Source organism: Schistocerca cancellata, chromosome 8, assembly GCF_023864275.1.
Source record: "Schistocerca cancellata isolate TAMUIC-IGC-003103 chromosome 8, iqSchCanc2.1, whole genome shotgun sequence".
Lineage (NCBI taxonomy): Eukaryota > Metazoa > Arthropoda > Insecta > Orthoptera > Acrididae > Schistocerca > Schistocerca cancellata.
The window spans coordinates 119,079,304-119,092,452 of NC_064633.1; the positions used below are offsets into that span (position 1 = coordinate 119,079,304).

At 47.9% G+C, this 13,149-nt stretch overlaps 1 protein-coding gene across 3 annotated transcripts in view; it reads right to left on the reverse strand.

The window, feature by feature from the left end:
- Positions 1 to 13,149, reverse strand: part of LOC126094458 (semaphorin-2A-like) — an 816,626-nt gene that overhangs the window by 156,683 nt on the left and 646,794 nt on the right. For all 3 annotated transcript variants that reach the window (XM_049908840.1, XM_049908839.1, XM_049908838.1), the window contains one exon: positions 8,696 to 8,966. In XM_049908840.1, the coding sequence (XP_049764797.1) occupies positions 8,696 to 8,966 (271 nt within the window). The remainder of the gene's footprint in view (positions 1 to 8,695; positions 8,967 to 13,149) is intronic.

Sequence of the window (13,149 nt, forward strand, 5' to 3'; positions counted from 1 at the left end):
CTGTACACTTCACGGGACTAGTGCTCCTGTAAGAAGGAATACTGATGGCACACGACTTCGCTTTGTGGGGTATGTTTCTGAAAGAGGTCAGTCGTGACTCATGCTTAGGTAGCTCAGTCGGCAGAGTATATGGCCGCGAAAGACAAATGCCCCAGATTCTAGCTCCAGTCCGGCACACAATTTTAATCTGCCAAGAAGTTTTGGATGTGTATCTGTCTGCGATTAAGAGCATTCGGATAGCTCATTCACTTGGCGAAGAAACAGGAATGTCAAGGCAGCTGAGTGGGCAATGCTGTGGCAGGACTGATGACATTGGGTACGAGATAAACGTTAGCGACATTTCAGTATTTTAATCGTTCCTGAATCTCTCAACTACCACAAAGTTTGTGTTCATTGGGTATCGTATCAAGTAACAGCCACAAAAAGAACTGTTTAGAAATAAAGAAATCACATTTAAGGCGTTCTGAAGAAGAAGACGATGACTTTCTCGGTCGCATACCAACCGTTGAGAGACGTGGATCCGTCACTTCGAACCACAGAGCAAGTGGCACAGCATGTTGAGGAAACACCCGTCTTAGTGTACAGAAACAGAAGTCAAAGTCCTGCAGATAAGCTGACGATAACAGTGCTCTGGTGGGATTTTGATGTAGCGGGGGTGGATGTGAGTAACGTAAGAAGGTTTCCTCGAGGAAGAATTTAGAAGACTGGTTAGCGCTGTGGAGCAATGACTTTAACTGCAATATCAGTATCCAATGAACCAAAATTATAAAAAATCTAATTTACTTTTTAACTCACCCTGGAGTTTTGAGTTCCCCCACCGCCTACACCGCTCTATAACAGCATCAAATGCAATAGAGCATTAGTCGAAGTAGTTTTCTCTGATAAGTATCATGTCAACACATTCACTATCTGATAAAAAGAATCTGGACAGCTCTATGTATCTTTGTAATGCGGAACTGATTACTAGATGCATAAAAGTAGGCGAGAGGTGCGCTGATATGAAATTTCCTGTCAGATTAAAACTGCGGGTTCACAGAAGAAGAGCTTCTGTGAAGTTTGGAAGGTAGGAGACGAGGTACTGGTGGAATTAAAGCTGTGAGGACGGGGCGTGAGTCGTGCTTGGGTAGCTCAGGTGGTAGAAAACTTTCCCGCGAAAGGCAAAGGTCCAGAGTTCGAGTCTCGGTCCAGCACACAGTTTTAATCTGCCAGGAAGTTTAAGGTATTGTATATTCAGTAGACAAGCACTATCAGCAGAACGAGTCGATTTAGAGAATTCTGTCATTTGTTACGTAGACTAGTTATTGAATGTCACATGAGCAAGAAATCCGTCAGGGACATTTCAGCCCATGTCGACTGTGGGTGATATGCTTGTGAAGTGAAGACACGTAGAAATAACACCAGAAAACCCAAGACCAGGCACACCTCAAGCCCTGACGAAGGGGGTTCGTCGAGAATTGCGGCTGTAAAAGTCGCAGGAAATTTGCGGAAGGAGCCACTCGTCAGTTCCAAAGTGCTACCAGCACTTCAGCTAGCAGGATTATTGTGCGTAGAGAGTTGAAAATAATGGGGTACTACGGTGGAGCCCCTTGTCGTAAGTCACACTGTTCTGTGCTCAGTGTTAAGCGACGCTGGAGGCGGTGGAACGAGCGAGGCTACTGGATTTGGAGTAAAAAATCACGTTATCCCTGTGACAATCCAATGGAAGTGTTTGGGTTTGTCGAACGCCTGGACAGCGTTACCTGCCATCACGTGTAGTGCCAACTGTGAAGTACGGAGGAGGTAGTGTTATGGTATGGGTGTGTGTTTCTCATTGTTAGGAGGTGGTTCCTTTATTACAGTTAAGAAAAAGCTAAATAAAGAAGTATATCAACACATTTTATAGCACTATGTTTTTGGTATAGTACAGGAACAGTTCGGAGAGGACAACCATTCTTATCAGCATAACAATGCACACTGTCAAAAGGCAACGCACTGAGGCAATTATAATGATTTTATTAATAGGGTGTGTCTAAGACGGTGCAGTGTTGGGCAATATGTTACCACTAGATTGAGAGACAGCGGTAGGTAAACAGGGGGACAATGAACGTCCTGCATAACGTCCCTGGTGACGTGGCATTACGTCACGCAAGTAAGAAGACGGCCATTGGTCGACCACAGAAGGCAACCTACGTATAGGCAACAAAACGGAGGGTTCTCATTGGCTCAAAACGAAAGGAAGCACTTTCCTAACGTGTGTCAAGGTGGCCAAATGGTAGTCGCGAAGGGACGGCGCATGTGAGTGGTGGCGTGCCGGGTGTAGATTTCGCTGATAACGGTAGAATTTGCAATTATATCAGTTGAACTGTGGCATTTTTTAGAGTTTGTTAAATATAACTGTCATTACTTTGGCGCGGTACGCGAGCGTAAGACCGTTGTAATCTGCGTATGGTGTAAACATGTTTTGTAAACCAGCAGGGAAGATTAAAACTGTGTGCTGGACTGAAACTCGAACATGAGACCTTTACTTTTCACGGGAAAGTGCTCTACTGACCTTCTTTTGTTTTCCCCCTCCGCTTATCGCGAGCGGTCACATTGCCATTTTCTCTTTTAAGACGCTATCCCTTTTTTTTTCACTTCGACGACTTGCGTCTCAATAAACGCCAGTCTCTACCGACTTTTTTTCACATTTAGTTTCGCTGAAGAAACAACACAAAGAAACATTTCTAGTACGCCCCACATGTGACGTCGATACTCCACGAGGGCCGCAACCTACCAAGTTCATCTTTCAAAATTTTTTTTTCTTTATTTTTAATTTGAAATTGAGGAGTACAGTCAGTGGCAGGGCGGAGGAGGCAAGGCGGGTAGGGGTCAAATTCAGAGGCTTGGCCATGATGTTTCCCTCCTCCTACCACCGAAGTGAGCTGTCATTTTTTTTTTAATCAACAAATACAAGGGGGCCATATGCCAAAAATTGTGACGATAATCTGAACCGAAAAGAGCCATCTTGCCTGCTGGGATCACCTTATCGAAGCGGGCGAACAGTAAGAGGCGGTCGTCATTTCAACGGACATCACCAGTCGTCAGCCGTCGGAGTGCACGATATCGCTGCCCACCGTCAGAGATTGTTCCTGTTACCGTATGGGGACCGTGGAAACAGCGCGTCTGCAGTTCAACTTCTTCTCACACCCAGCACACCCCAGCCTAGTTAGCAGAAAGGTTCCGATGTTGCGTTATGTTCGGTAAGACCATGAACTCGTCCATCATGTAATGCCACAAATCGAAGACTTCCTTTTCGCCGTTGCGGTACATGTAGTGTATCGCCAATTCTTGTACCCAATTGATCACACTCATCCGGGTCACCGGGAAATAGACGGCGTCGGGATGAGAGAGGTCCAGGGCCACAGTCAGAGCAAAGGGGTGGCGTAAGAGGACAGCCAGTATTTGGCGGATCAGTTTCCAGCATTCGTGTGCGGGGCCACCACTTAGTCTGTGTTCGTCCGTATCTACCGTCGTATAACGGGAACACATGGGATAGTCTGTTAGGTCGGACATTTCTCGTCAGTGACCACATACGACGTCGACCATACGAAAGTGGCCAGGGAGGGCGCGTTGATGGCTCGCCAAAGCGTGGGTGGCTCACCAAACCCGGGTCCAGTCAACAATGGGGTGTCGTGCAATGTCGTTAGCCGGATTTCAGCGTCGAAGAACATTATAATCAATCTTTGCTGTCGGGTTCCGTGTCTCCGGTATAACTCCCAACATATAGCTGTGTTCCAGGAGCGTCCTAATATGAGATATTGGAGGCGACAAATGTCCCGCACGTAACTGTGGCCACAGCGTGTGTGGGACCACCTTTGCTGTCATGATGCTTGGAAGAATGCCAGAGTAACCGCATTGAGCGAAGGTACAAAGCGAGTGCTCTGTGCTTTGTGGGATGGTAAAGTAACAGTAACAAAAACGGATCTTAAAAACTGCGTCAGTATTCACCACGTGTCCGAACAATGCCTACATCCGGGAAACCATCGATAATACGTGGGCGTAATGGTTAAATCGTCCACCTCCGGTAGCTGAGTGGTCAGCGCGACAGTATGTCAATCCTAAGGGTCCGGGTCTGATTCCCGGCCGGGTCGGAGATTTTCACTGCTCAGGAACTTGGTGTTGTGTTGTCCTAATCATCATCATTTCATCCCCATCGACGCGCAAGTCGCCGAAGTGGCGTCAGATCTAAAGACTTGCGCCCGGCGAACGGTCTAAGCGACGGGGGGCCCTAGTCACACGACATTTATTTATTTATAGTTAAATCGAGAAGCCATATACACATTGACGTACTGAGTTCGGTGCAGAATGTCCAACAATCTAAAATTGTTGAGCCGAGCCTGTGTGATGAGTGGTTGTAAGACCTTACGATACAGAAAGGCTGCCGTACGTTGTATTTGTCGATGGCACGATATCCCTAAACATTTGAGCATTGGGATTTTTGTCAGGTGTACAGCCAGTTCTACAGGTATGCCTCGTCCGACCCACACGTAGCGTGAATTCCGTAGGTTGATCACACTACCAGCACCGCCCCATACTGTTGCCGTACGTATTTCGTCACCAGTCTGTGCTAAGAGCATCACATCATTGGCATACGCGCCACATCGCAAGGTCACGGAGCGGAGGTTAAGAACTTCCAAGCGTCGCCGCAGTTCGTGAAGAGCGGGTTCGAGGGCAGTGGCGAATAACACAGCCTTGGCTCACGGACTTGCTGACACGGACGGGGGCGGACCGACAGCCGTTTATCGTAATCTTCGTGACCGCACCACGTATCAAACGAAACACAACAGATATCGCCACGCGCGGGATTACGATGTGGTCCATAACTGCACCAAGGAAACCATGTTCGTCGCAATCGAAAGAGTGTTGTGGAGATGGCGTATCTGAATCAGCGCCACCTTACCTCTGTAGGTGCTCAAAGTCGTAACAACGTAGCGCTGCCCCCGATGCAGGTTTGATAAGGGCGAATTGCCGCCATTATCGCAGATTTGAGCCTCTCACGGAGGATGGGTGTAGTAGTCTGTGTTTAGCATTGTCAATGGGTGAAAATCAAGCGGGCCACAGCCTCCTCCAGGTTTGGGCACCGGAATCAAGAGGCCCTCAGTGAATTCAGATGGCACTTGAAAATCGGGGTCCAGGAGATCTCTATACATTCTGACCTAGCCATATTGGGCCCATAGGATCAAAGATAAAATTCAAGAGTTAATCCATCAGCGCCTGGCGTTTTGTTGCGAGCACCGCAAAACATAGCCTCCCGCAGTTCTTCCAAAGTCACCTCCGACAAGAGAGTAGCATCATCTTATGGGCTCCGAGAGACATGTAGGTCGGATAGGACTTCCCTGACGCCTACATCCATGTTGCACTCTCGCTCGTAGAGTAGTGTATATGATTGTGCGAACGTTCGGACGATAACTACGAGGGTTGTTTTTTAAGTAAGCGCCGTTTTTATTTTTTTAAAAAGATACAAATACTTATGTAAAAAAACTTTTATTTTCTTATTCTACACACTTTTACCTATTTTTCTACATAATTGCCGTGTTTATTTAAGCACTTGTCATACCGTACAACTAAGTTTTTAATTCCCTCTTCAAAGAATTCGGCCGCCTGCTCCGACAGCCAAGAGTTCACGGCCGCTTTCACTTCATCGTCGTCACTGAATTGCTGCCCGCCAAGATGGTGTTTCAGGTACCGTAAAAGGTGAAAATCACTAGGAGCTAGGACGGGGCTGTATGGTGCATGGTCCAAAACTTCCCAGCCAAAAGAATCAATGAAATCTCGAGTCTTTTGAGAGGTGTGGGGCCTAGCGTTATCGTGCAGGAGCAAAACTCCTTTTGTCAGCATGCCACGCCTTTTGTCTTGAATAGCTCTGCAGAGCTTCTTTAGAGTTGCACAGTAGGCATCTGAGTTGATTGTCGTTCCTCGTGGCATAAAGTCCACTAGCAAAACACCGCGCCGGTCGCAGAACACATAATCTTGCGCTTTGACAGCGTCTGTTTGGCTTTGACCTTGACGGGTGAGGTTGTGTGTTGCCATTCCATCGATTGTCGCTTGCTTTCGGGAGTGATATGGGATACCCATGTTTCATCTCCTGTGACAATTTGACTCAACATGTCATCTCCTTCTTCCTCGTAACGAATCAAAAAGTCCAATGAAGTGGCAAATCTCTTTCCTTTGTGGTCCTCTGTGAGGAGTCTGGGTACCCACCGAGAACACAGTTTCTTAAAGTTTAGGTTTTCAGACACAATTTTGTACAAAACCGATCTTGAAACTTGTGGAATTTCCAAAGAAAGAGTGGAAATTGTGAATCTTCTGTCCTCACGAATCTTTGTCTCGACTGCAGTCACCAAATCATCAGTGATCACAGAGGGCCGGCCTGAGCGTTCTTCGTCATGGACGCTTTGACGGCCATTTTTAAATTCTCTAACCCATTGACGCACTTTACCTTCACTCATTGCATTCAAGCCATAAACTTCTGTTAACTGACGATGAATTTCTGCAGCTGATAGGCTTCTCGCGGTAAAAAAACGTATCACTGACCGTATCTCACACGCGGCGGGCGATTCAATAATCGTAAACATTATAAAGTAGCACAGCGATGCGTAAACGTCAGCTACAGAGCTGCAACTTGCATCAGTGTGAACGGGAAGGATGCCGGCAAGTGGCGCGGTGGCTTGTTGCGGCGTCCGCGCGAACTACGGGACTATACGCGCGAACGGCCCTTACTTAAAAAACAACCCTCGTATTTCCGTTTCATCTCGTCGTCCATCCTCCTTCTCGACCTCCGTAATGAGCTGCCTCTTGCGCCTTTTCCTGTCTTGAACGATATAGTGGAGGGAAGATCATTCTCCACTAACATCGCCAGTTGTCCTCGCCCGCACTCGCACACCTAGGAGACGTACCTTTATCGTTATGCGCCGTTTCTTATGGCGCTTCGGCGATTTCTGTTTACACTCTCTCACCTCTGTGCCCGGCGTAGGGCAGAGGGTAGATGTGGCACCCTGTTCTTCAAGTTCCACCGTAATATCGCCTTTTCGTTGCAGCGGTGCATGCGTTCCGCCTGAGCTCGACGAGAGGGCAACAGAGGCATCGGCGCTTGAAGACGGCTTGTATCAACACAGAAGGGTCGTCCTAGACAGCTGGGGTCTACCATCTCGCTGCCGCAGCATACGTAATCTGCATAGCGGTTGCTATCGACGGTCGGATCTGATCGCGATCGTGAGATACGAAGGTATACGGTGGTGCAGTTCAGTACGGACTTCTCGCACCCAGTTAAGGACAGAGTAAGTTTCAAAGGTCTTCCATTTTTTCGGCCGTATGGCTGAGGACTGTACCAGTGGGTCAAGAGCAAGGGTGACCACTCCGCTGGAACTTCAAATGGCAGTTCAAACACTCGCACATGTTGTGTTCCCAGTCCAGTACGTTCAAGTGTTACCACACCCACGTTTCCGTCAGAGTGGCAGAGTCTGTAACCTTCCGTTGAGCGTCTGAGAAGCTTGTCACAGGCCACATCGTCAGTGAAATTAAGAAACACAACGCTGGAGACGACAGAGAAGTGGATACCCAGCAGCTCTTTCGAGCCAACATGTACCATGTAAAAATCTCTCTACTTCGTGGGCCTTGGGTGCAGAGAACGTTGCGTCGAACTGCAGCTTGATCGTGGCTTTCCGATACGAAAGAGCCATCGGGTGTCAGGAACGCAACTACGACATTTATCACTACCGCGGTGGCGCGGTGAACAACAACAGATCCGAAAACGCGACATGGAGTGGCCGAGAGCTAACCGACTGCCGACTGAGCTACCCGACCACGTCCCACGATCCGTCCTCACAACTTTACTTTCGCCAGTACCTCGTCAGTCGTGCTTAGGTAGCTCAGTCGGTAGAGCACTTGCCCGCGAAAGGCAAAGGTTCCGAATTGGAGTCTCGGTCCGACACACAGTTTTCATCTGCCAAGAAGTTTCGTAACAGCTGCATAGTGGAAATTTCAATCTGCAGCTCAAAGAAAATTGCTACAGTTAAATATGGCTTCCCTTCAGAAAACGTGCGTGCTGTTATTCGATCACTAACTGCTGTAATACTTCACATCATCCTACACCGTTGCAGCCATTCTTCCAAACACTGAATCCGGCGAATCTACGATGAGCGCTTCTACTGTGCTGAGGGGGTACCATCATCTGGAATACGCAGGTCAGTGTATTTCATGTCCCTACAGTGAGATACGACGGATGTGCATGTCTCCACCAGCAATCTCGCTGAGTTTAATTTGTCACGAATGGATTCTATGACAGGTCTTGCTAATCCAAGGAAAATATTGAACCATGGTTTGTGAACATTGACTTCCCTGAAATGGACTGGCCTGTCCAGTAGTGCCAACCTGATGACAATGGAACACCCGAGTGATCAGTTAGAATATCGACTTCGCTCCAGGCTCCAGAGCCCATCACTACGTTCTCTGGTTTTGACTGTTGAGAATCCTCTATGGACATTGAGACAACTGATTGAAACTGTTCTCATAAGAATCCGAACCATCACGAAGGCGAAGGGTGGACACATCACATATTCATATGCGCCAATGATAGTGATGAAGCAGAGGAAACGTAGGAAGATGAGAAGGAAATTGTGCACAGCCACACATGAGAACGACTGAGAAAAAGTGCGTGTTGAAAATGGGTGGTACTCACTGTCGAGCCACTTGGAGTCGTACTTGAGAGTCCTCTTGAAGGAGAACTCGCGGCGGCCGGTGGTGAGGTTGTGCAGGTCTGTGCGGAAGATGACGGTGTCGGCCTTGGTGAACTCGGCGTTGGTGCCGCTGTAGAGGCCCGGCAGGCCGCCCGGGTTGCCGCGCTCCACCCACACCGCCGTCGAGTTGTCCGCCGGGTCGTACGGGCACTTGGCCACGCCCGTGCCCACGCCGGGCACGTAGTCACGCCGCGACAGGTGAGTCAGGTTCGCCTGCAACGAGCGAAATCAACTGCCTGAAAAAGCTGGCTCTCGGACGTAGATTTTCGTATTACGTTCTCTTCCTATGGTAGAGAATTATAGATCTGTCAGAAATTGAATGTTTTTCATATGCCCAGTCAGTTTACAGCTTTCTTTGTCTAGCAGAGTCTTCCAACAACCAGGTACAGGGTGTTTCAAAAACGACCGGTATATTTGAAACGGCAATAAAAACTAAACGAGCAGCGATAGAAATACACCGTTTGTTGCAATATGCTTGGGACAACAGTACATTTTCAGGCAGACAAACTTTCGAAATTACAGTAGTTACAATTTTCAACAACAGATGGCGCTGCGGTCTGGGAAACTCTATAGTAAGATATTTTCCACATATCCACCATGCGTAGCAATAATATGGCGTAGTCTCTGAATGAAATTACCCGAAACCTTTGACAACGTGTCTGGCGGAATGGCTTCACATGCAGATGAGATGTACTGCTTCAGCTGTTCAATTGTTTCTGGATTCTGGCGGTACACCTGGTCTTTCAAGTGTCCCCACAGAAAGAAGTCACAGGGGTTCATGTCTGGCGAATAGGGAGGCCAATCCACGCCGCTTCCTGTATGTTTCGGATAGCCCAAAGCAATCACACGATCATCGAAACATTCATTCAGGAAATTAAAGACGTCGGCCGTGCGATGTGGCCGGGCACCATCTTGCATAAACCACGAGGTGTTCGCAGTGTCGTCTAAGGCAGTTTGTACCGCCACAAATTCACGAAGAATGTCCAGATAGCGTGATGCAGTAATCGTTTCGGATCTGAAAAATGGGCCAATGATTCCTTTGGAAGACATGGCGGCGCAGACCAGTACTTTTTGAGGATGCAGGGACGATGGGACTGCAACATGGGGCTTTTCGGTTCCCCATATGCGCCAGCTCTGTTTATTGACGAAGCCGTCCAGGTAAAAATAAGCTTCGTCAGTAAACCAAATGCTGCCCACATGCATATCGCCGTCATCAATCCTGTGCACTATATCGTTAGCGAATGTCTCTCGTGCAGCAATGGTAGCGGCGCTGAGGGGTTGCCGCGTTCGAATTTTGTATGGATAGAGGTGTAAACTCTGGCGTATGAGACGATACGTGGACGTTGGCGTCATTTGGACCGCAGCTGCAACACGGCGAACGGAAACCCGAGGCCGCTGTCGGATCACCTGCTGCACTAGCTGCGCGTTGCCCTCTGTGGTTGCCGTACGCAGTCGCCCTACCTTTCCGGCACGTTCATCTGTCACGTTCCCAGTCCGTTGAAATTTTTCAAACAGATCCTTTATTGTATCGCTTTTCGGTCCTTTGGTTACATTGAACCTCCGTTGAAAACTTCGTCTTGTTGCAACAACACTGTGTTCTAGGCGGTGGAATTCCAACACCAGAAAAATCCTCTGTTCTAAGGAATAAACCATGTTGTCTACAGCACACTTGCACGTTGTGAACAGCCACGCTTACAGCAGAAAGACGACGTACAGAATGGCGCACCCACAGACTGCGTTGTCTTCTATATCTTTTACATCACTTGCAGCGCCATCTGTTGTTGAAAATTGAAACTACTGTAATTTCGAAAGTTTGTCCGCCTGAAAATGTACTGTTGTCCCAAGCATATTGCAACAAACGTTGTATTTCTATCGCTGCTCGTTTAGTTTGTATTGCCATTTCAAATATACCGGTCATTTTTGAAACACCCTGTAAATATCAAGTAAATCGATTTAAAATAAAGCAAAGATGCAGGTTCTCTTTTTTTGTAGAAAACTGTTTAAAAAAAAAAACAATTCTGTATTTACATGCACTGCTAGCCATTAACTTGCAATACTCCGAACGACAGCAAACAATGAAATTTTACATATTGTGAATATTAAGTGTAGTAAAGTAGGAAACCATATTATTAAGTTTGTAGGTTATTTTGAGGAGAGCAATTTAACACACAGAGCTGCTACCTCTGCCAGCAACAATGACTCTAGCCCGGCTGCATATCAAGTGGATCTTCGTTTGTATGACAGATATGGATACGACGTTCTTCCGTCGTCGAAGTCACAGTCCATAAATCTGAGACGTTGGTTAGTGGTGGTGTGCAAATCTCGTAAGAGATCTGGAGTAGGTGGTGGACAGGGCAACAGCCGAATGCGTTCTGTATCTAGGTAGGTTAACATACCACAGGCAACATGGCGCGGAGTGGCCGTGCGGTTTTAGGCGCTATGTCACCGATTGCGCGGTCCCTCCCGCTGGAGTTTCGAGTCCTCCCTAGAGCATGGTTGTGTGTCCTGTTCTTAGCATAAGTTAGTTTAAGTAGTGCGTATGCCTAGGGACCGATGACCTCAGCAGTTTGGTCCCTTAGGTATTCACAAACATAGTAACATTTGAACAGGCAACATGCAGTCTTGTGTTATCTTTTATGCATACCATACTGCACAAACAAGCACTGTCCGTTACGTGCGCAAAACGAAAATTCAGCAGACTGGTGCTCGTATTCATGTCCAAAATCAACAGATTGTGAGTACCGCAAGGTGATGCTCCAGATGAGTCCACAAACGCTAATCTTCAATGGATGAGCTGCAGAACATAAAGGTTCCACTCAGATTTCGTATCTGTCCACAGATGGATTTGATCGACTTCACAGAAGTTGCGAGCCAGAAATACATTACAGCACGCCAAGAACCACCTAAAAAGAAATCGAGCTCAAAATGCAAGCAGACAGCATTCTGAACAGCTCCATTTTGTGTCATTATCTCTTTGGTGTACAATGTGATGGATTTTACAGGCTGCTTGACGCCAGTGAATTTGCCCAGAGACGTTACTGCCTGTGATGGACTCCGCAACTCGCTCTCTTGGGCTCTTACTACCAGTAGTACGTCTTACGCTGATCCAATGATACATCAAACATCTCTGTCTTCTCCGCTGCTGGGTGATGATACGATATCCCTCTCTCCTTTAACAACACAAAAGGCCTGAAGTGGTCCGCGCAATTATCCCAATGCCATAGGAGTAATGATGATGTTGGTAACCCAGTTAGTAGCTATGCCATCATGGAGAGAAAGACAGGGATGGTGCCATCCGTCTCGTTTAAAGAAGGCAGCAACAGCAGCAAGACGAAGAATACACATGAGGAAGCTGTGTGAGTGCAGACGTTCCCCATTACTAGCTATTGCGGTTTGTTGTCACTTGCATTCATGCGGATGAGCGTGCGTGGATTGTGAGTCTACAGTCACATGACCCCTTCCACGCGGATTAGGAAACATGGTCGTCAGCAACGTCACAATGGAGAGCAAGTCGTAGAGGAAGAGCATCGGACCTGCGCACACTGCAACTTCGCGGACTGTGCTTGTCCGTGTGAGTTACGCTATTAATGCCACGCAGGCTGCTGTTTAATTAGATGAAGGAGTGTCGGTCATCTTCGGTAACTTTCAGCAAGCTTATTCTCCCTCTCTCTAATCCACCACAGCCGAGTTATCACCAAGCAGATCAGGCGCACATCCGTTGTGCTGCAAGGGCAGCCAGTGTTCTGCGTGGTCCACGCTGGGTCTGCGTCCACGAGTTCGCCTGGCTTTCTGCGGCACATGCGTGGCTGGAAGTCATAGCGCAGTGTCAGGTGTGGCTCGACCTACGTAAAGTAACTGGAAGGACAGTAGCAAAGCTAGGAGCCGAGAACAGTGCATCAAGAGATGGATAACGACTGTCGCTAGTCGCCAGCCTTGGCACTCGGCATCCTAGCAGAAGCCGCGGCTCCCATATCATCAGACTTCCGCGTGTCAATGCCCTGGGGCCAACGTTTGGGAAGCCACTCTGGTTTGACCAACTGCCACATGACGACCCGCTGTGACACAGAAACGCCATTCTTCTATGTAGTCAGTGTTGAGCAGCTGTATTTAAACCCATCCACAGACAAGCCTTTGTCAGTCGAACAGCTGGGCAGCAACGTGATGTCCAGTGCTGTACTGATGAAGCTGCCGTGTGTGCTTGGGGACTGTCTGCAGCCTGGGAATCAGAGCCCTTGCAGCAAATCTAAGTCTCCTACTCACTTTCCCTATTACTCTTTTTGTGCGGTACTCACACTTCATACTGCTTAGCAGTATAACCTCTAAATCCTTAAGCGATGTGACGTAATGAAGATGTTCACTGCTAATCTTGTAATCAGATGCTACTGGGCTCTTTCCC